Source organism: Manacus vitellinus, unplaced genomic scaffold (genome assembly GCF_001715985.3).
Source record: "Manacus vitellinus isolate BGI_N305 unplaced genomic scaffold, ASM171598v3 scaffold_2_pilon, whole genome shotgun sequence".
Taxonomy (NCBI): Eukaryota; Metazoa; Chordata; class Aves; order Passeriformes; family Pipridae; genus Manacus; species Manacus vitellinus.
The window spans coordinates 48,676,165-48,701,052 of NW_021940208.1; the positions used below are offsets into that span (position 1 = coordinate 48,676,165).

The 24,888-nt window shown below is 37.4% G+C and overlaps 1 protein-coding gene across 1 annotated transcript in view; it reads right to left on the bottom strand.

Moving 5' to 3' along the window:
• NALCN (sodium leak channel, non-selective) overlaps positions 1–24,888 on the bottom strand; it is a 212,706-nt gene that overhangs the window by 44,466 nt on the left and 143,352 nt on the right. The window contains exons 15-16 of the mRNA XM_029960959.1: positions 15,231–15,367; positions 13,211–13,352 (exon numbers count right to left, since the gene is read on the bottom strand). Coding sequence (XP_029816819.1) covers positions 13,211–13,352; positions 15,231–15,367 — 279 coding nt within the window. The remainder of the gene's footprint in view (positions 1–13,210; positions 13,353–15,230; positions 15,368–24,888) is intronic.

Genomic DNA, 24,888 nt, shown 5'->3' on the forward strand with positions numbered 1-24,888 from the left:
ACTCTGGAGATGCCTTGACTATACAAAAGAGCCAGCTAACAAAGCTTAGATATATAATTTAAGTGCATAGAACTAGATAAGATGAAAGTAGGCCCCTTTTTTCCCCCACAGATGTAGAGCACAAAAGTGTGGTGAGCAAAATGTGCTTGTGCTTGCCTCTGGTCATGAACAGTGTTTCGGGCATATTCTTGTGAACAGGACTTCCTGAATGGGAAATGAAAGGACTGAGATACATGAAAAAACAAACATGCACTTACTAAGCAAGTGATTAACAAATATGGCAACTCAAGGAACAAATAACAGCTGAAGAATTTAGGTCAGGAACTACACCTGTGATGAACAGAAAGCCCCTGGCACCTTGTAAGACTTAAATCTGTCAACTGTTTGGAGATTGTTATCGTGAAGAAAATGGTTGAGAGAGATTTGGAAACTCTGAGCAATGTTTGCCCTGTTTTTGATCAATCTGAAATGGAATCTTTAAGCACATTACTTTAAATCTTCTTTACATGTTTCTAAAACACTACCTCCAGTCATTTGACAAATAATTTTTCTAGAACTTCTCTCAAGACTCGGATTGACTCTGAGTCACAGTTAAATATCTTACTTTGAAGAGAAACAGAAGCCTAGAAAATACCTAAACTTTTAAATTGTACCGGCTGCACTTAATAAAATGGCTACTGCTTTTAACCCACACCTGCAAGCTACAATCTCATTCCCACCCCTTGTCTTCTCAAGCATGGCCCCTTTAACCTTTTTCATGCTCTAACCCATCTCTGTACAGCCTGTGGAAGTAAGAACACAGATTATTTGAAAACACCCCTATTTTGAGAATCTGTGGCTTCCTTAAAAAACCTGCAACTTGAAAACTGAAAATACTTGAGAAGGTAGTTTGGAAAATAAGGTATTGGATTTTCAATTAAGATTAAAAAATTAGTAATAGGCTTGTTGAATGTAAACAAAAAATGATTCCATTTCCTGGATATGGTTCCCATAAATATAAATTGAAAATCAATGTATGAGATATACCTGTTAAGGAATGTATTTAGTGCAGGTAGCTCAGTGTGAAGCTGCAGATTGAGCTCTGTCTGGGTGATGAGAGCCCAAGGCAAGACGCTGTGAACTGTTGACCCTTTGCCTAACAAAGGGCACAGGGACCTGTGGCCCATCCAGGGGACCAGACACTCAGCGACAGGGCAGGAGCTGATGACCCCCAGACTCTTCTGTTCTTAGACTCTTAGAGTATAAGCGCTCAGGGGTCCCTTTGTTGAGGATTCCTCCTCAGAGACACCAGCACAAGCTGTTATTTTGTTATTTAGTTATTACACCATCATTAAATTATTTTAAGCATCTGCTATGGGAAACCTGGGGTCGAGGCGGTCAGGAAACCTGGTCTGACTGTGAGTGTGGGGGGTGTAGCTGTGAAGGGGCCTCGGTCACAGCTCAGATGGTGCCACAGTCTGACTGCCAGAGTGGCTCCTGGATGGTCAGACAGGGAAGTTTCCTTAACATACCATTATAATAAATATTGTGTAGGTATAAATATTTCATATACTGAAACATACTTGTGTAGGTTTTAACTCATTTGCAGTATCTCAACACAGCTTTAGTGGATTTATAAGCAAGGTACTTTATTATGGATTTAGATATAACAGTGCTGAAAGCACTAGCAACTCTTTCACATATTTTTTTTCTTCTAATGTCAGTGAAATTAATGTCAGTGGAATCCCATAAAACTGTTTTTGCCCACTTGAGGATTGCAGAAAGAAGCCTCCAAACCACAGGAGTATCTGTTTTACAAGATGCTACACAATAATTCTTTTAGGGTTCAACTAGGAACCTCAAACTTATGAGAATAAGAAAAGTGGAAAACCAGCAGTTTTGTTTCAGTTGCTTTTTCCTGTTATAAATAATTGCTTTAGAATAATTGCAATTACATTAAATATCAGAGAAAAAATATGTGCTGCCTACTAATGTGTTATGTCCATTTATTTCTAATAAAAATTCTTGTTAACATCTTAGAAATCAAAAAGATTTTAAAAAGAGGAAGCATTAATTTCCTTCCCAATTTCCAGTTTTTGCTCATCTGATTTTGGCCAAAAAGCTGAGGCAAATACATTTTGCTGAAATTGTCTACAGTTCCCTATCTGGCATAGGCCACTTTTCAGTGTATAAAGTAGGTGATAAAACACCTTGGCATTAAAGCTTGTGGCCCAAGCAAGGTTGTCAGCAAGGGAACATGTCCTAGAAAAGCAGAAGTGAGGAGTCTACATATTTTCAGACTCCAAAAGGATGTTGAGCACTTGAACTGATTCACTTAGTGCTTCCCCAAGCCAAGCATTAAACCAGTTAGTGCCAGCAAGGAAAAAGAACAGCTCAAGAAAAGGTGCTGTCAGGTCTAGGGCAAGGGCTACTTACATACTATCAGGAACTGCCGAATCTGCCCTCTAGGTAGCAAGACTAACAAAGAAGGAAATAGTGCTGTATGTTTTGCATAAAAGTATAGCACTAAATCTCTTTCATGCCTCAGCTGGAAATGGCTTGACTCCCTTTTTCTGTTTTCTTCAATGAACAAGCTTAGTTGTCTGCTGGAGATGTGCAAGAATAGTGCCACACTCTGGTATGTGGCCGCCACATAGCCAGAGGTGCATAATCCACAGAGCCAGAGAGATGAAGAGAAGCAATAGGAAGGAGCCCGTGTCTGGAGACACTGAGATGGGAAAGAAAAGACTGGGTTCTAGTTCATACACCCAAAGCTGTTCATGACTTTTATTCAGTGATGCTTGAACAAATAATCACAGTCACAGAATACGCTGAGTTGGAAGAGACCCACAAGGATCATTGACTCCAACTCCTGGCCCTTCTCAGGACAGCCCCAAGAATCACACCACGTGCCTGAGAGCATTTTCCAAATGCTTCTTGAACTCTGCCAGACTTGGTGCTGTGACCACTTCCCTGGGAAGTCTGTTCCAGTGCCCAGTCATCCTCTGGGTGAAAAACCTTTCCCTAATATCCAGCCTAAACCTCCCCTGACACAACTTCAGGCCATTCTCTCAGGTCCTGTCACTGGTCACCAGAAAGAAGAGATCAGTGCCTTCCCCTCCTCTTCCTCTCACGAGGAAGTTGTAGACTGCAATGAGGTGTCCCCTCAGTCTGCTCTTCTCCAGGCTGAACAGACCAAGTGACTACAGCTGGTACTCATATGGCTTCCTCTCTATGCTTAAGAAGTCATGAGAATGGAGAAAGGGATCAGAACACAGGGTGTTACACCATGTTATTTGGGCAGAGTACATTTACTTTTGCTGCATTTTTTTTCACAACTAGCTGTGAAATTTGCACTCAAAGCACCCCAGGGACATCCTTGGGCACCAACCTTGGTCCATACCTAATGGACTGTGGCTTAGGTGAAGTTTTGAAGGTTTGTTACCATCCTGTTTGCCTTATGATTTTTGAAGCTAATGGTCCTCATTTCTCTTTAGGATTCAGGAGCCCTTCCTTCAGCAGAACCCTGGTGAATTTATCTTGAGTTTAAAATATCCAGAAGCACCAATACAAGACAATATTTTTAGAGAAACACAACTGATCCATTTCTCATATTTAAAGAAGTCAGCAGTCAGTCAAATAGCAACACATATGTCAATATTCATGCTGAAGAAAATCAAACAATACTATAGATTTTTAAAATATGTATCCTTACTTCTATATTAGATAAATAAACTAAACTGTTCCCCATTTAATTTTCCAAATTTGCACAGCACACCAGGCAAGTGCAATGGAACTGTACAAATGGAAAATGTGGACGATGATCAGTATTTTGTTTAATAATGTCTAGATGCCACATGCTGGTGTAGAATGAGGCTGGCAATTAAAACTTGTGATACCTGCCGAGTTCTTGAATTTTACAGAGGAAATTAGGAGCAGTGTTAATGTATAAAAGACATTACTCAATCAGATGATGTGGAATTAAATAAATACAGTATACTCTGCTGAGGTTATTTTAGGGATATCTGTTTAGCCTGCTGGGTTTTTTTATTACAGACTGTGCTGTACTGCGAGGACACCCTCAGTGTATCTTTATTAGCCTTTCTTTCTTTCTTTATGTACTTCTTTATGTAACCTATAAGTACACTCAGTGCAGAAATAACAGTGCCATACAGCTTTCTGCTATAGAGCATTATTTTTTAGCATATGACACTGTCCTGAAATCACCTAACAGCATCTGATTACTTTTAGATATGTTTTCAGCAACACATTTTAAAGAACTCTTGCAGGTTACTTTAAACTGTAAGGAATCACTGTGGCAGGTCAGCAAATTACCAGTAGTATTTCCTGAATGAAAGGTGTTAGATGGAAAGTATGTGCTTCTATGAAACCATGAATAAAGTTCATGTCTTGGTTCCCACACTCCTTTATTTGCACACACATGCCCATAGATAGAGAATTAGGAAATCTGCAGGTAGTGCTTCTCTTCCACAAGTGCTGGCACCCTTCTCTGCTGCTGACTTTCAGGCACAAAAAATGACTCAGTCAAGTCAGTGTGAACTTGGTCTGAACACTACACCCTATGAAATCCCATTTGTCAACAAGGACAAAGCAATAAACCACAGTAAGTGTTGTAAAAAGAGCTAAATAACAGAACATTGTTGCTCTGCAAGTGCCACCCACTGCTTTGAAAAGGTACTGCAGATATTTTCAATGATAGTTTTTATTTAGTATCATGTTTAAAAAAAATCCAGGCTTTCTACCCCGGAATAAGAAGATCCTTGGCATAAGATTAAAAGCAAAGCAACACAGGAACCTCTGTGAAGTGTCAGTCAATGACTGCGGACCAGTCCTACAGCCTAGATGTACTGACTGGCACAGCACTGCTGACTTCAGAGCGATCTATCCCAGTTTATACCAGCTAAGTTTTAAAGTTTTAAAGTTTTGAGAAATGCTATTCATTGTCAAGGTTTTGATGTATTTTTCTAGCAAGATGTTTGCACTGCACAAACCCCAGCAAACACTACATAAAGCAATTATTTTCAAATCGAACTTGCAAAAGAATTGCATGCTATCAACAGGTAAAATCTGTGGTGATGTAGTGTATCATTTTTGTATCAGACTACTTCAGAATTGGTAGAAGAGACAAGCGTTGGTGGGTGTTCTGCAATACAAGGTGAGACAAGGTCATAAGTAAATAATGAGATAGAAATACCTGAAATGTTTGCTTGACAATGGGAAAAAAAAGCGCAGCTCATGTAATATATTTTTCTAAGTCAGTTACTTAAGTGTTATATGAAAATTAGGAATTTTAGCTTAGAGTTGTTGATAGTAATCTTTTATAGACAACTGCAGGACCATACAGGAATAGTCTACTGTGCCATGCCAGAAATTCCAAGCAAGGAAAAAAAATCATCCAAAGCTTCTGTTTCAAATCGTGATTTGTTGTATGACAATAGATGGTTTATGTAGACTTGCAGAATGAACAGATTGTTAGGTATTATAACGTTATTTAAATATGTACAGCTTCTAGGGAAAATATGAAGAGTCAGTACAATAAGCAATATAGAATGACTTTTAAGGAAAAGCAAGGAAATATTTGGTAAGAATCCATTCAAAGATTTAGTATTCCATCAAATATAGGATATTCTTGGCCCACAGGATTTTGCTGTGTAGCTTCTCAAATGCAAATAGTATTATGTGTTCAACAACATTCTGCCTATGCATCTTTGGTTTGAAGAGACCGGACTCTTTCAAAATGAATGTGACAAAAGTCACATGAAGAATGACAGAAGGGCAGACTGCAAGTTTTTGGTAGATGCCTAACAAAATGTTCACAAGAATTTAAGCAGGTTAAGTGACTAAATCCTATAGGTAGTGTGGAATTTCTTAAGCTCTTTTGAAAACTTCGGTTAATGCCTACAGAATCACAAAGGATGCAATTACAAGGGGTGTCTAGAGATCACCTAATCCATTTCCCTCTCTCAAAGTAGAACTAACTATTTTCTGTTGGACTGTGGAAATCTGACCCTTTGTGAGGTTGTCCTATAAAAGAAACAGGTTTACTAAACAGTCAAGAAAGTGGTCTAGCTTTAGGTAAGTGCCACAAGGACTCAAAGGCTGTCCCTTTGGATCAGATGTCTAGAATGAGAAGTGGGCATAATCTCCTTAAATCTTGGGAGTCATTGACCTGAAATAGCCTTAATTCATTTTCTAGACCTTGATTGCTGCCTCTCTCCTAAGGAAACCAATGTTCTTCTAATTAGCTGACTACTGGTCTGGAAAATCTACATGTCCTTTCATAACCAAGAACCTTTTTCAATTAAGTTTGAAAATGTGGACAAGGATAATATTAGCATACTCATAAAACCTCCAAAGACTTAAAGAGGATGATAACAGTCCATCTCAGACACATCTCAGGGGAGCAGCTCTGGGGAGGGAGAAGAATCCCTCTCTTTTATGTCTTGTAATAATATGCTTGGGTTTTTTTCCCTTTAGTATACTTGAGTTTTTAACTTTCAGAGGTTTAATGGTAGATTTTTCACAAAAAAATAGATTCTTTTGGCTTGGAAGGGACCTTTAAATGTCATCTAGTCCAACCCTTCTGCCATGAGCAGCAACGTCGTAGACTAGATCAGGTTGCTCAGAGCCCCATTCTACCTGACAATGAATGTTTTCAAGGATGGGGAAATCACCACTTCTCTGGGCAACCTGTTCCAGTGTTTTACCACTGTCATAATAAAAAATTTCTTCTTTATATCTGGTATGAATCTACCCTCATTTAGTGTAAAATCATTAACCCTTGTCCTACTGCTATGGGCCCTTGCAAAACAAAGTCTGTCCTCATCTTATAAGCCCCCTTTAACTACTGAAAAGCTGCTGTAAAGTTTCCCTAGAATCTTCTCCAGGATGAAAACCCCTGACTCTTTCATCTTGTTCTCGTAGGAGAGGCAATCCATCCCTCTGCTTATTTTGGCAAATGCAACCTTGTTTTCTATCTTTACTCAATGCAGAAGCCAGGGAGACCCTGTGAAAAGCTAGTAAAGAAGGCTGGATAGATTACTTATGGTAGCCAACAGCAGGGTGAAACTGAGGATTCCTGGCCAGGCTGACAAGGGGTTTTCATTTATTCTGCTGGGTGCACAGTGATGGAGGAGAAGGCTCCATTCCACATCTAGAGCTAAGGATCTTGAGGCTCTAGGGAAGAAGGGACCATCAGACTGGGTTGGACTGGGAATGGAAGATATAGACAGGGATTTTCAAGCAGGAAGTAAGGAAGAACATTACTCCAGGTTGTACAAGCACATGCATATAATTCTGTTCCCTAGAAAGAAGCCATCATGACTAGGGTTGTTAACCAGTTCTTGTGAATGAGTTCTGTGAATCGGTGGTAGAGACTGAAAGGTCTGGAGACGGAGATTTGGATTCCTTGGTAGAAGTGGGGAAAGGGAGAGTACAAGACTCAGAGAGAAGAGTTTTCCTGTAACCCAGTTCCTCATTGCCTCTCCCTTCACTCCTAACTAATGCATGCTCTTCTCTGTTAAAATACAACAGGACTAAAAATTCTGCCATGTCTGTATTTTGATTGATTGAAGAAAATGGAGAAATATGATCATCCCTTTGTATATAAATGCATCTTCACAGCCTTTGTATCAAACACTTTAAATATTTTAGTGTAAAATTGATGAAGTAGAAAGCAATGCCAGAAAGTAGTGCTGATTTATGGCTCTTTTTGAAAATGGAAAAGTATCAAGTCCCCTGCCTCCTTTCTCTCAGAATATAATTGAAAATTGGCACTTTTCCAGGCAGAATTTTGAACATACTATTTAAAGGCAAGAGTGACAAAGCAATTTAAAATCATCAGAAGTCAGAGACAGACCATAACAAGAACAGAGTCTTGTTACTATTGCAATTGTGTCTTCTCTGCTCTGAAGGCAAACATAGTCAGAGAAGTAAAACATTACCAGCACAAATGAATATTTGGTAAAATGCTTAATGAGAAGGAAATCTATAAATTGGTTATTTAGACATGGGGACATTGTTACATATCCATTTTATCTGAAAAGAAACAAAATCTTTAAAAATGTGAAACAGACAAAGAGGTCACCTGATTTTTAGTAAACCTGAAACATAATTGCATTCACATATATTAACTTCATTAGAAAGATCTGATGAGAACAGATGTGGGACAAAAATCTTTTAATATTATGACTGTAATGAGCAAGAAAATGCTGGATCCATAGGCCATTATTGTTCCAGCAGGTAGATTGTTTCAATGACTTTTCTGAATGTTACAGCAAGATAGATTTTGGCATTATCCTCTGAATGACATAAATAGATAAGACTTGATGGACTTGGCCATGTTTATTTAACAAGTGGTATATGGAAACTGAAATGGTAGAACAGAGTTCTACTCAGATACTCAGTAAATTAAGAAAAAGCTTGAATGATTTTTGTTGATACTTATGAACAAAGTCCTGCAAGAATTACTTCTGAAAAAAAGGTAGTATTCAGTAGTATTTAAAAATAAATAATGCTTTCTACTTGGAGTTCATGTGCAATTAAAATTTATTAGTTTCTGTTATATTCAAAATGAATGTGATAAAATTATTCTTTCAAATTACTTAGAGAAAAGAATAATCAGGAACGCAACAGAATGCTATTGTACTTTTTGTGCCAAAATTCTGCTTTGCACAATAGAATGCCCAAAATAAAGTTCAGAGAAGTTGATTAACTTGGGACATAAGCTTATTACAATAAAAAATAGAAATTCTGAAAATTAGAATTTATGAATAAATACTCTACCCTTGGTTCTTTTCTAAGAAGGAAAAAATACAAACAAGTTATATGAGTATGTCTTCACACCTGATGGTTTTCTGAAAGATGTCTTGGAACGTCCTGTCTTTCATACTAAAAGCCATGTTTTAAAAAAGCCGAAAGGCTATTTCAGCTCAGGGAAGTATTTAATTCGTTTTCATATTTATTCATCAGCTCTCTGTTAACAGGTGTATGTAGGAGATACTTGTTGTTAGGTTTCTTTTTATCCCTGTTTCCCCCTCCCTTTTCCCTTTTTCCGCCTCGGGAGCTCCCTGTTGTGGATAATATATTCAAATTGTATATATGTAATTGTAAATATATATATTTTTGATAGAATCCTGTTTCGTTCAAACTTCTTTCAGGTTTTTTTTCCTGTGGTTCGTTTTTTTTCTTCCCTCTCTGGGAAGCAGGCCCTGTTGTCAAGTTTTGGAGACTTGTCGGGAAGCCAGTTCAAAACTTGCACAGGCTATTATTAACTTCAATGTTTGCAAAACTAAAGCCAAAACTCATACATGTGAAAGGAATCAGAAAGGAAACAAGATGATAAATAGGAGAGAAAAGAGAAATTATGTTTGTTACTATGCAATTACTCTTACACATGGAGAAATAAGGGATCTGGTTTGCTTATATTCCTCCAATTAAATGGGAGATGCTCAAAGTCTGAACTATAAAATACATGTATATATCAAAGGCTCTTCTGCTTTCTTTTGTAATTCAATCTTGCTGTGCTACTGCTGTAAACATATACATGGGTTATCTGTACCTATTGAGCCATAGGCATTTTCAAAGTTTGTCTCATGAGCCTCTCAGTTTTGACTTTTAATTTAACAGCCATGTGCTATGTTTTGTGGCCAAAGATAAGTAACAAGTTCAGAAGTGTCCTTCTCACAATAATTTTCTGCAAGGCTTCCTAAAAGTTGTATGTCTCTTAGGAAAGCACCCTGAAGTGTCTCTGTGCCCCTCTGATTCTACTCTTGAAGTTAAGAAGGCAAGGCCAATGCTCTACAGCCAACTCAGATGTATTTTACTGGACACCTTATTTGTTGTAAATCTCAGGGTTTGTTTAGTTCTTCGTTCCCTGAAACTTGCTGCAACTATCCCTCAGTCTCTTGTGAAAGTCACCACAGGGAGACATCCTTATCTTCTGCCAACTTGCTTTCTTCTCATCCACCCACTCACACTAAAATTATATGTTTCCATACTTCATCCAGTTCTTCTGTCCAGAATTAACTGAAATATTGGTTATCTAAGGAAATTCACAGCATACTGTGAATAATTTTCAATTAACGGCCTGCAGACCATATCAGGACAAACTAGATCAGCACACAGTGGAGGAGGTCTGTGGCAAGATCAATGAGTTTAAGAAAATTTGCTCTGCAGGACCTCAAGTGCAGAGCAAAAAATGAACATCCTGCATTTCCAGCAGTGTTAAGTTCAGAGAACCCCAGAGAACCCCAGTTTTACACACAAAATGTTACAGATAATATTAAATAACTCAAACAAAGCATTGGGCTAAGCTGCCTATCAAGCATCTGTATCTGAGAAAGCCCAGATGTAGCCAACACTGGAGGCAGAAGCATTGTACAATTTGTATATACACATCCACTCAGACAACACATACTGAGAGTGAACTCTTAGGGGATGTATAAAGGGAAAAGGCATTTAGGTATCTATAGGTGATTTCTTATGTTAGTGTTTGGTTAGCTTATTACATTCATAATAGTTTAAAAATTTTAAAGAGTTAGAAAAAGTGCTGGAACTCACAGACTTGACTAGAAAAAGAGGAGTACAGCAAAGAAATCTGTTTTCCAAAGCTGTTCTTTTGATTTGGCATAGATGAATATAATTTTAAACTGATTGTAGTCATAGTTATAGTAATATACACAACTATATATTTTTTTCAATTTTTTGAGAAGGTAAAATACCTTAAAAAAAGAAGAAAGAATTCAGTGAAAATCTCCTCACCTTTTACAACTTAAAACAACTTTTAAAGGAGGTGGATAGTTATAATACTGAAAAAACCTCACTACATCCATTATATAAGAGAACATATATAAGATCTGCTCTATTGATCATCACAAATTATGGATCAGATTGATTCTGAACACAAAAACAACACTGTATATATATATACATACATATATATATAGTGGTAGGTTTTTAGAGAAAGGAAGAAAAAATGTTGCTGAAATGGAAATAAGGGAAAAATAAAGGAATGTATGGATTAAGTACTTCCTATCCCTTCAGCAGGTGTCGAACATAGAAACACTGACTTAAGTCCAGGGGCAACTCAAGAATTAGCCACAGTTCAGGCATTACAAAGGAAGAAGAGTCCAATCTGCCAGCAGGATCTTACCTTTTGATTCCACATTTTTTTTCATCAACTACAATGGAAAAAAGATGTGAAAAGTCTCTGAAGCTATCCTCCTGCTATCAGGAGCAGTGAAAATGCATCCTACTAGGCATTGAGATTAGTAAAATGTTTTGTTGGGTTTCTTTTTCTATGAAGAAAAGTAAAGTATGTATGTAGAGTTTATACTCAAGCAAACCAATCATTCCAAGCATGTTTTAAGGATATTTTTAACAAGATTTGTTCATACAAAAGTGAGGTTGCCTTGGCAACTGTAACTATAGAAAGGCAGAGTAATTACTTTCACAAATCCTTCCTAGTACTTTCTCCTCTTAATAGGGATGTGTAAATACCTTGTTTTAAGCTACATTTACCTGAAATATTACTCATCATTGTTTCTATCCTTGAGGCATGAGAATCCTACAGTATGTGCTTAAAGCAGGTTTAATAGTACAAAACCAATTTCCAAATGCTTACTTCAATTAAAAAATGAACGTCAGATCATGCATATCTGCTCTTGAAGTGAATATTTGAAAAGAATCCAACATTCTGTTTTCATATTGCAAGATCTCACTGAATAAACAGTACCATGTATTCAACTGTCTTCAAACATAAAAACAGTTCACTTTTGTGAACAGCAGGAATAAGGAATTAAGCTGCAACTTAAAATACCTAAACTATACTCATGTAAACAGATCTACTGCATTATTGCACCGCTCTGTGTTGCACACTATGGACTTACCTGTGTGTCTGAAACAACTTTGTTCATCTCTTCATTATGTGGTAAAAATGTATTTTGATTTCCCTGACATAGTGTTTGAGCTCCATTATCAGTGATGTTTAGCATAGTTCTACTAACCCCTAGGCTTGTCATTTAATAACTTATCCAATTTTGATTCTGTGCTTGTTAAAACAGATGATGACCATTTAGGCTTGATTCCTTCCTATGGCCTTCCTGGACTGATTTTGCCACAGACCTCCCTCTCAGGTCATGCTGTTCAGCTTTGGCTTACCGATGCCATAGAATACATCGGCCACAGGAATGTCTTCTTGCACCAAACTAGGGAAGGCAATTAACAGTAGCTTGAAAATTGACTATTTTCATTCATTATCAGAAGAGTAATCTTTTCTCCAGGTCTGCTTCCTGCCTTTATGAATGCTGTTCTGAGTTATGGTTGCAAACCACACTTTAGGAAAGTCAGTTATAATGTGTAACTGCAACACATAGACTCTTTTCTTGTATATGATTCTGTAACTTAAAACATATCTAAAAAACACAGCACCCTGTAATAATACTGAGAGTACTTTTATCTGTTCAAATGTCACTAAGCTGCACAATACTACAAGTGATCAAGGACAGATTTCACTCTAGATGCCACTAGAAATCAGGGAAGCCAATATCTTCCAGGATGCACATGAAATTTTTTTTCTGCTCCTGTAGTTTTGTAAGGTGTCAGAAATCACATACATTTAGTTATGTTACATCATCATCATCATTGTCATCATTCCGAGCAGTTTTGGTATTTTTCAAATACCATGTCAGTCTGACTGGGAGAGTAGCAGCATTTAGAAAAATGGGTATCAAATATGTGTTCAGCATCTGTTTTCTAGTGATTCTCAGGCTTAGGTTAATGTCCTCTAAATAATTAGTACAATTATTAAAAATTTTTACTCATCTTCAGTGATTACACAGAGACCTTGCTTCAGTGCTGTGTGTTTTCAATGTTGTAATAGTATCGAGGCACTCAAAAATTATATTCAGAAACTTTAATTGTCCACTAGCTTCTCAGTGATTAACAGCAAAACTACTTCAAAAAATAGCTTCAGAAGATGCATGCACTAAATAAAATAATGTATCAAATCTTGAATTTTGAACTCAAAGGAGATGGGAAAATTTAACAGACATATCTATGATGTCTGTTGTAGGCTAAATTAAATATAGCCCTTTAACCTGTGTTCAGTCATCCTAGTTTGTATTTATCTTTTATGTAGCTATGAATAATCTGAAGTCTTTCCCCACAATACTCAAGGAAAGACATACACTGCCCTGTACTCCTGATTTACCTTTTGATCAATATATTTGTTTTCTTCAATTGCCGATCTTTTAGAGTGGTCGCACGAGGAAGAAGATGCTGAAGGAAGTCTTCGCAGCAAACAGCTGGTATCTTGTTGCTGACGATCAATAAACTGCTTCATAAAACTTTCCCTTGTGAACAAAGAAGATATTGATGCATTAAAACCCCAGGAAGAGTTAATATTTGGTTTTCCATATGATGTCACAACCCACTAGTGCTAAGATGGATAAACTTCGGAGAAAAAGTTGTACTGGACTATAGATTTATAAATGAACAGAGTGCCAGAACAACTGATAATACTTCATTTATTAAAGAAATCCACAAGTGAATTGAGAGGTAGGTCACTTGTGTGTACATTCAAGGAAAATAATTATATTGCTTTTATTATTTATTTATTTACCAATATAAATGCTAAATATTTCAAGTGCCTTTTGCAGTTTTCAGCTCTTTTGAGCTCATTAAACAGCAAGTTGTTACTTGACTGTAAATCAAATTGTGATATAACCCAAAGGAAACATACTCTCTGTGTGAAATTCTTTCTTGAAGATTTCAAACAACATCTGTTCATATAACTGCTTTGAATGCCAGTATTAGGGTGCTTCAGCAATTCTGTGCCTCACATATGTCATGTTTAAAATGCAGAAGCATTTCTGTTTACAACAAATGTACATTCATTTTGCTGTACTTTAAGTTCAGTAGAGTTGCCTCTTTTCAGTGTAAACTGACTATGTCAAAACTAATTTTACTCTGGAGAGATATTTCTATATGGTGCAATAACTTCAGATTTAAAGATATGATTTGCTAGTGCTACTTTGAAGTCTGTTTCAGTAGTTAGTATGATTACGAAGTAGTATAGAGTACGTTAGGGAAAACAAAGCTGGAAAGAAATACCCAAAAAAGACTAAGACTAGTAGAAGAATGCCCTCCATATATAAACAAAGAGTATTTTGATACTAAAAGCAAAATATCTGTGATTGCTTCCTTGAGGTTTTTCCTCAAGGTGTTTTTCCTGACTCTTCCTTTCATTCAGCTAAGATACTACAAACAGGACAAACCAGTTGCCTTACCTTTCTTGTGACTTTAATCAAAACAAATGTAATCTCAGGAGACTCAGAAAGATGGCAGCAATCTTTCACATCATCCTTTCTCCCAGCATGTAATTATTGAGGATATTAGAATGGGCATGGCCAGAGGACCTGTTTAGCCAGCCTGTGCTGTTTCAACAAACTTTGCAGCCTGTATATGCTAGAGCAGTCCTTTATGTAAGCTTTTTTTGACTTCAAGCAAAAATAATTGTACTGTAACTGAATGGTTTGGGTTGGAAGGGAGTTTAAAGATCATCTTGTTCCATCTCCCTGCCATGGGCAGGGACACCTTCCACTAGACCAGGCTGCTCAGAGCACCATTAAACCTGACCTTCAACACTTCCAAGGATGGGGCATCCAAAACTTCTCTGGGCAAACTGTTCTAGTGCCTCGCCACCCTCACAGTAAAAGAATCATCTAATAGATAACTGAGGGTCTGATCCTTTGTTAAGGTGAGTCTTATAGAAAAGTGATAACTATGCAAATACAAAGAAGGGATGAGGTCATCACAAAGTAACTGGTATTGGATGGTCTATGTTATCCCCTCTAATATTTGCTGCCAATTCACCCTATCTCTAAAAACCTCCTAGTTGTCTAAAAACCAACTGCTAGTTGTTCATGTGAGCAAGAATCTAAAATCCAAATGGGAGCGGAGAAACAACACACTTTTCAATTATATTGTACTTGTGTCAGTTTTGGTCAGTCTAGCTGCTTGTTGTCAGGAGTGCTAGGATTTTTTTCTCCCCAAACGTAAAAAAAGATAAACCCAAAATGTCACATCTTTTGAATGCCTATGTTAATTCTATTTAATTTCTGATTTTCTGAACTATCTGACTAACCCACAAGAAAAAATGTTAAATATTTTGGGTGCTATGTGGCCCCAGAAAAGTTTACAGCATAGTAGCAAAGGAAATATTTCAATACCTTATTTTTGGAACTGTGAAATCTGAAGGAAGCTTGGAGATTTTCACCATTTGTGGCCTGTTTGGAAATTTTTCAAAGATGCGTAGACGCAATGGAAGCTTCTCCTTTGTGTCTGCATTAGCTTCACTTTGCTTTAGCTGAAAACAGGGAAATAAAACAAATGACATAAAGAGAAATTTTACTCCATAATATACCACTCTTATTTTTCAGAATCCAAATAATAATGGCAATCATTTTAAGAAACAGAAGATGGCAGCAAAGACCTGTGGAGGGTAAATTTGATATACGAGTTTTTTGGTCTTCTTGTGCTGGAAAAAGACAAATACATAACAATACCATGCTTTTAACTGAAAGACACAAAATGTGAGGATTGTAAATAATTTTAATTTTAAAATACAAAGCATATTAGTGTCCTATTCAATATGCCTATTTCTACATTTTCTTCACAGATCCCTAACACTTTATCAAGCAAATAAACACGCATGATCTTTTCTTATTAGGCATATCTTTTTGTATACGCTGACAGCTCTTTGATATTCAAGGACAACACAGCACTTTAAAAGGCAGAAATTTTAAAGGAATCCAGCTCTCAGAATACAAAAATAACAGGAAAATCACATTTAGATGAGTATTATAAGCAATAATAAAGAACTCAAAAGAATCCATCTACATCAGCAATACTGAGCTGCAGCACATCACATAAAAAATTTCGGATTTGTAACTATCCACAAACAGGTATTCCATGGAACATCACACATCCAAGTACAGAAAAGGCAGATGCATCTATCTATGTGGACAGATGATGGCTAAATCAAATGATATAAGATAAAAAAGATATGCTACAGACATATGATTCCTGAATTCTGACTACCTTATGTAGCAATTCAGTTGTGTCATTTCAACAAAATACCATGTCAAAAAGAAGCAGTGAAATTAATTTTCACATTTATTTTAAACTGTATGTGTATTGTATGCTATTTCAACAAGAATATATCTAAATGAAATTTCAATTCTCCTTTTCACCCCTGCTTGTGAGCAAAGGATTAGAAGCTTATATTTTAGCAGAGATTTTCACCATCAGCACCCTGCAGAAAATACTGCTGATAGACATCAGCTATAGATTTTTACCAGGGGCAATTGCCCAGAAAGTTGAACAGAGTTTTAACTCTCATTTGCCCTGCCTACCGAAATGCATGCTCCCACAGCATGCTATAGAAGAACAACCGCTCTGCTGCACTGTCATGCTATCAGCAACATCATCACTTCCAGCCACAGGACAGCTTAAAATGAAAATCAATTCATATTTGGTTGGATGCAAGTTGTCATGTAGCTGAAAACTGAAGAGCTACAAAGACTAATTAATGGTGAAGCACTGAGTCAGAATAAAAGGGGAATATTGCATATATCTGTATTGTGTCCAGTCCTGTTTCATTGCTTTATTAATGATCCTTAAAAGGAATAAATGATGACATTAACACCCACTTGGTATTAAAATGTGAAGAGTTACAAATACCATGTTGGACAAGGAAAAGGATGAATTTAGAAACAGCGTCAGGAAGTAACAGACTGAAAAAATTCTAGATAAAGAATAGGAGCAGAAGCTAAACAAGAATTGAACTTCCATATAGCATCAAAAGGTCAATTTGGGCACCAATTACATTACCTGCCAAAGGCTATACTCACAACCAAGCTCTGTTGGGTAGATATTACAGAGGTATGAAAAATGGTACAGAAGTCCACAGCTCCTCTCTGTGCTGCTTTAAAGAGACCATATCAGGGTATGCATAAATTTCTAAATACCATTTTACCATTTTCATACTCACAAGCCAAAATAGTGCTGAAGAGAGGCACGAAAACCAGGAGAGTGCTACATAAACTAATTGGGGCAAGGGAGAAAAAAGGAGAGAAAAACTATTTATAAAATTTATTCCACATCTGCAATAATGGATAATAAAGTAAGGGCAGGGGAGATGTAAATTTATATAAGAAATATTTGAAAACAAATTATTTCAAGAATATAACAGTGTATACCCAACAAAGGAATGAGAGGATGAAATTTAGAAAGAGAATTTCTAGGATGAGAATAAAGATTTCTAGTCTTATGGGGAAATCTCTGAGTGTTCAGACAGATCTCTGGAGGGGAGTGCCTCATCATTTCAAATTCAGACCACTCAGAACCCCCGAAATGCCAGAGTATTGCTGCAAGAAATCACTCACAAGGAAACCAGGCTTCTCTGCAAAACTGTACTGTTGAAAAGCTTAAGGAAGGGACTATTTCTAGAAGAAAAAAAAAAGGTTTCCAGTTTCTGACACTTGATTTTTTAATAAGAAGACACTGCATAAATATGCGTATTTTGGCATGGACAATGTCACTTACAGCTATGAACTCCTGTTTGCAGAAGTCAGTGTATATAGAACAGAGACCATTGCAATGTTGTCTGAAGTCTTAGTGCAGAACAGATCAGGGAGAACTTGAAAGCAGGAAACTGTGTAGTTCAAAAGGTAAACAAGGCAACAGGAGAATGATTCAAGATAGGCTTTAAAATAACTTAAAGTCAAAGCAGTTCTATAGAATATCTCCAATTACTCATGCTGTGATAATATTACATATTGGGGAGCATGAGGCATTTAGCTTCACTAAGTTCTTCTCCATGCACTTAAGGTGTAATTATTGCTCCACATGACATACATCCAGTTTTGTATTGCTGCTTAAAACCTTTATATTTCAACTTTCTTTAACACATAACAATCACATATTTTTAAAGGTACAGGATTATGGTGAAATGAGGTTATGATAGTGCATATGATAGTGCAGAGTTTCTAGTAACAGCTAGACCCAAATAACCCAATAAACACATACAAAATATTAGGACATTTTTCTCTATGATTTTTAGGTTTTATTTATTACTCTTCCTATTGGTACACTGGCCTGATTTGCTCTGCATGGCCCTCAATCTCCAGCCCCAAGAGCCTACTGGGAATGGTTCAACAATATTTTGTCATCCTGGCCTGGCTGAATTCTCTTGTGGATGGTGGAAAAGATCTACGTCTGTAAAGCCATTGAAGGAATTTGTGTCTATGTCTGCTACTGCCATGATGCTTGAGTTTGGAGGAGCAGATTTAGTGGCACACACATATAGTAAAACTGTCTGCTCTAAACCTGTACCCAAATAGTACATAAATGGTGAGGAGTGTCAGAGAGGATATTTTAATTTAGGATTCCTGTGGTCATTTGAACAAGTGTCTAAAAACCAAGTTCTCCCTGATCTGTTCACATAATTGTCTCAGATCAATACAAAAGACAGCTGTGAGAAAGGTAGACTTACAGGAATAAGAAGATTTGTACTATTTGTCTCTCACAGAAAGGCATTATGGGCATGTCTCCATTTGGTCTGGAGCAGTTTGAAGTTTGAATCATCAGCATGTGTTTTCTGGTTCAGTTTATGAGCTGTGTTGGTAAGTAAACCAGATTCTTCTTGGAGGAAACAAAACCACAGGCTCCAGCTTGGTTACATAAAAAATGCAGTCCAGGCTTAAGGATCACAACCAGTGGCTGGTCCTTAGGGTGGCCTTGAACTCCATGTGTGATGGGGCACATAGTCCAATGTGAGACTGAATCTGTTCTGAAGCAAACCTCTCTGACCTGCACACTGTACACGCAGCAGCCGCAGCAACTGCTTTGTTGTGCCAATTCTCTCCGATGGCACAGCCCAGGTCTTACATAGTACAGTCTCATCCACATTAGTCATTGCAGCTTCAGTTGTAAATTTTTTTGTGACTTCAAGGCTTGCTTACAAAAACATGATTACCAAAATCAGCTTTAGTATAATCAACATCTTAGCCCTTAAAAATTAAAAGAATCTGTAAGTGGTTGTCCTAAATACACACAGTATGATGAATGGTGGTGAAAGTGGAAGACCGGGAAAGGCAGAGTGCAATAAAAGAGACAGCAGGTAATGACTGTCAATGAGGAAAAGGGTCAGGATTATCTTTTTTGCACAGAGGTACCCTGGCTGTGGTCAGACAATTGTGCTAGGATGGTCTGAAAAGCAATCACTGCCCTGCTGGAGAGAGTATCCTTTCTGTAATGAAGCCAGTGTCTCCTGTGTAATCACACTAGTCCTACCAGGTCAGAAAAGCCACAGCACCAGACTATTCACACACCATCCCACCTCTGCCAGGTACTAAAGCATTCTCATCTATGTATCACAAATGTATTACAGTACTTGAACCACCCAGTATACACTGTTATCTAGAACTTTGAGAGTAAGGTAATAAATGATGGTTCTTACTTTTTTTTATCTTAAAACATTGTAGCACTATAGTCACCCAGATAGCAATCACTGTAAATGTGGTCAAGGTGAAATTAGTGAGTTCTCTTAAAGTGCATATTGCAATACCTTTGATAGCAGTGAGTGGAGTTGCTGAAAAATCACTAAAGAATTGGAATGAGACAAGAAGCAGGACCTGATTAGGAGAGATGCATTTCCCCAGTCTTTCCCTGTGTTCAGCAGAAGAGACATGCGCAGTGAATTTCAGATCTTCAGGTGAATGTAGGGCAGTATCACATATGCCCTCCAGCTGACATCCTCTTCTGTGGAAGCAGGATGTGAGAAATGTCTGCACATGCAAAAGTCTCATGATGGACTCAGGTGGGAGCTGACAGACTGAAAGGTAGAAGTGCTTCAGGGTCTGGTAATATGAACAAGATCACTTGGACAGTTCAAAGGGTAAACTAAGGTCAGTAACTCTCAATATCACCAATTTGCATTTAGAGACAGAAACATCCTCAAAAGTATTGATCTGGGCAAAAGAAACCAAAAGCTCAAATTTAACATAGTCATCGAGTCTCTAAGATATTGACAGTTTGGTGAGAAACAGAATTAACCATATCCAAAGGGATAAGACCTACCATTCCTAACTTTTTGTTTTGTTCTGTATTCATTTAGTTCTGATAATGGAAGAAGAGCCAGTAATGTGCAAAACTCAAAGAGTGACAGATGTAGTTTTCAGATGGTGGCAAATGTATGTGAAATTCACTTAAACGCTCTGTAAATATTTCAATGAAATCAAATGATTATAAAAATTTGCAGCAATACTCTAACTCTTTCATTTTAGTTGACAGTTTTCAAAACAGGCTGAGATCAATCATGTTCCAAATTAAAAGCTTTGCTACTGATGTACACAAAGCCTACTTAGGAACTGGCCAGCTGCCCAGAATAATTTCATGGTGACTGAAAAGTTCAAACCTTTTGTGAAAGTTCAGGGGGAGTCACTTGTGGATAGTTTTAAATTAATATTGTTTGGTATATTATAGTGGACAACTAAATAACAACATTTTTCACTGCAAATCTCCTTTAGGGGCTCTATTTGAAGAATAAAATGACTATACAGTATCTGCACTGCATGCTTAGCAAGATATGCTACGTGCTCCAACACCAAACATTGAAAACAAAAGTGCACATGGATGAAAGACATTATAAACTGATACCAGCACCCAACCAACAGCTTTGCATAATTTTTTACCGATCCAGATTCTCAGAATTGCCATCACCTTTGGCTTTTCAAAAGGAGCTTTGAATGAAATCCAAGTAATTAGCATAAAATGATATGTAAATTAAAGAACTAAAAATCAGAAAGGCAGACCAAACAAACTACTTTTTTTCCTTTCTGTTATTATTCTCAAATCCTATGGATCAGGAAAATTTTTGGACACGAATGAGCTATACTTAAAGAAGATATGCATATGGGTAGGCTGTACTATTTGGCTCTTGGTTCTTCTAGGCCCTGAGACATAATTACATCAGTTATTTTTCCACAGGTTTTCCAGTTGTTCAAGGTATCTAAAACAACATGTGAGATTTTATGAGCAATTCTCTTGTGCAGCACCTCCATAGGATGACATTTGGGTTGTGTAGTGCCTACTTTGGGAGGCAGTTTGGTAGGAGGTGGGAGAGCATTACTGTTTGTCTTAGAGTCCAACCTGGTGAAACCTTGTCTCTGCTTTCTTTGAAAGCAGTCCCTCAATTAAAATATTCTCTGAACTACATCAAAGTATTCTCTGCAAGAAAGTAGGAGGAGCTAGAGGAGAGAGCCAGCAGTGAGGGAAGAGTTAAGCAGCATGCACAGACAAGTGGTCAATGCTTAAGCTTGCTCTCTTGTCCTCTTTTAGGCAACTGGTTAGATGTACCAGTAGTGAATTCTGCCCTTTGGGCTCATGTATATAAAAGGGTACATTGCAAGTAATAAAAAATTCTCCCATGTGGGTACTGTAAAACAGAACCCCAATTGATTTTAATCACATTCTGCACTGCCATGGGGAATTTTCAGTAAAATATACCAAAAACTATGATTATGGTGGTGCTGGTATTCAGAGCAGAGACTGCATTGTTGATAATGATAAAGGTAAAATAAACTGAAAAAGTTCCTAGCAGATGGAGGAACAAGATTACATATATTTCTTATACGCATAAGATCTGTTTTTCTTATAAGCAACATTTCTCTGTCATCAGGTTTATATGCTGTGTGTAATACAATTTGGTGCTGCGCCTGCTATTTCCCAATTGTTCATTTAGATAATTTTTTCTTCATTTTTGCATGAAGTCTTCAAAATTTAACAGATATTGAGTAAGGTTTCACAAATGGGGGGTTTTTAATAGCTTCCTTCTAGCTCCTATCAGTTCTTCAGGAAAAAATCCTGCTGACAGGATATGATTCCAATTCCCATAGTGCAAAACTTACCCAGCAAAACTTGACTAAGATGTAGTCTATTTATCTAAAAGAGGACAGAAATCCAAATTTTCCGAGAGTTTTCCTTTGATCAACTGAGATAAATAAGACAAATTTTTCAGAGCTATTACTTCATACTGCCTACAGACTGGTAAACATTGCTACATGGATTACACTTAAGCCATATTTACAAATATTTTTCCCTCTGCAGTGGCAAGCATTATATAATTTAAAAAAACAGGTGATCCAAGATTCTGTGCAGTCAGTGTTCGTAATCAGGGCCCCAGGCATGTGCTTACCAGACAAGATTCAACCTTCTTGCTTTTAGACTGAGGTACCTACCTGAATTAACTTAGTTAAGGTCTGTTTTATAGCCAAAAGTGACCAGATGTGTAGAGACCAGTTCAGGTCTTGGGTTGGCTATATATTTCACACATGTTTATCTTTTCCCATTGACTAACTAGGCAACTTGAATCCAGTATGTTCTTTAAATCAGATGTCTGATTCCCAATGTTAGGCAGGATGAATCTAGGCCATAGCATCCATGATGGTATTCATCTTAGTTAATTATAGTTGTCCAAATGTGAAGTAAATTGTACAATCATTTAGGCACTTATATTTAAATGAAAAAGGTATCCCCAGATACTGACTCACCCTATACTAACATATAAGTAAGACAAACAAGATAGACTATTACCTCAGGGTAACTCCTTCACTGAATGTAGAGACAGTTTAAGGCTACATCTACACCAGTAATCTACTGGGGTATGGGCCTAAGAACTGGAGTAAGACTGTCGATACTGTTACCAAGACTGACTACACGGTTTTGGCCTCTTATCATGCTTGAGCACAGTTTGGGGCTTACCCTAGCTGGGGACATTCCCTATAGGCAGTATGGACACTTTCTATTTAAATGGTAGTAGTTTTAGGGAGGGAAAATAACTTAGCTGTACATAGAAGCCAGGCTGTGCCACTTAGCCAGCTTTAGGGACAGAGAGCAGGTTCTGGACTGCTATCTCAATACACATCAGCTAAATTACTAGCTTTGAGAAGATGCTCTAGTTTAGGTAAGAAGGTTTAGGTAAATTGTTTATAGATTCATAGAATAATTTAGGTTGGAAAAGACCTCTAAGATCATCGAGTCAAACCATTAACCTAAGATTGTCAAGATTTCTTTTATCTTAGATGAGATAAACCCCACCCTTATTCTAAAACAGTTCAGGGGTAGGTACCTCTTTTTGATGGGTAGTTTAAAGTAGATAATGAAAATTAAACATAAATCTAATGCTAACATGCATAGTTCTTCTTTTTGCTGTTTCACATATAAATGCAGCTTTACCATTTTCATATTCATTATTTTTCTCTTGGGATAAGTGGCAGAAATATTTTTGTTTCCATACAAAGGTTAGTGAGTACCAAAAGAACATCCATTATAATAAAAAATGCATTGCATGCTCTATTACATCAGCAGAAACTGCTTGAGACTTCATTTAAACTAGGCATCATTATTTGTTATGAACAATAAGCAACTAAAATATTTTCAAGCGAACAAAGGAACATGTATGAATTCTGCTCTTGTACAAACATTATCATTCAGCATGGACTAATACAACGTGTTTATCTTCAAGATTCAGGGCAAAATTCAGTACAACCTGAAAAGGTGCTTCTGCACAGGAAGCAAAGAAAGTACCATTGCAAGACAATTCAGAGACTTAATGTTTACTTTCTTATTCTAGATTCTACACAAAGGAAGATTCCTGGAGGTAGCTTTGTAAATGGTGCTTACCTAAATGTAGTTGAGACATACAACTTCAGCTACCCTGCTGGATTTACAGAAAAACAGAGCCAATCTGGGAAATTATAATTGTGGACAGACTTTCAAAGGTTCTCAACACAGGTAGCTGCCATTTACGCATAAAGGAGCTGTGGTTGACTGAGGAAGTCATCATCTTGACTTCCTACCAGGATACAGTGTGAAGTATATAAAACACTGAAGAGCAGAGAGGTCACAGGGATAAATGACTCAATATGCAGAGAATCTGTGTGTCTCTGCTCATAATTTAACAAATGAGATACATTTTACCTAGGCCCTCTTAGACATAGAAAGCCTGGACTTTCATCCATACATGCAAAACTTTTATTCCATGTGATTTGTATAGGCTACTCTATGCACTGTTGGGGGTATCACATGAGATAGATCTCTATTAAACTCTTATGAATGTAAGGATTACCCAACTTGACTTACTACTAAGTTTCATCTGCATGGTAGGAAACACACTGTGATGGTTTTGCCTGGGATAGAGTTAATTTCCTTCGTAGTAGCTGACATGGGGCTGTGTTTTGTATTCTTGCTGAAAACAGTGCTGACAACACTGGGATGTTTTCCTTAGTGCTGTGCAGTGCTTGCACACAGTCAAGGCCTCTTCTGCCTCTCATCCCACCAGTAAGCAGTCTGGGGGTGCACAAGAGGTTGGGAGCTGATCCCACCTGACCAGAGGGATATCCTATACCATATGGCATCATGCTCAGTATATAAAGCTGGGGAAAGAAGAAGGAAGAGGGGATGTTTGGGGTGATGGTGCTTCTCTTCCCAAATCACTGTTATGTGTGATGGTGCCTGGCTTTCCCGGGGTTGGCCAAACACCTGCCTGCCCATGGAAAGTGGTGAATGAATTCCTTGTTTCACTTTGATTGCATGTATGGCTTTTGCTTTACCATTAAGCCATCTTTATCTCAATCCATGATTTTTCTCCCTTCTACTCTTCTGATTCTCTCCACCATCCCACTGGGGTTAGGGAGGGTAGTGAACGCACAGCTGTGTAGTTGGGATTAAACCTTGACAGTTCCCTATGCTATGTGAACCTAATTCCAGATTTCACAGCCAACCTATATGATTCCTATGAATTTGTGAGTGTTGCTTGAGGTGGAA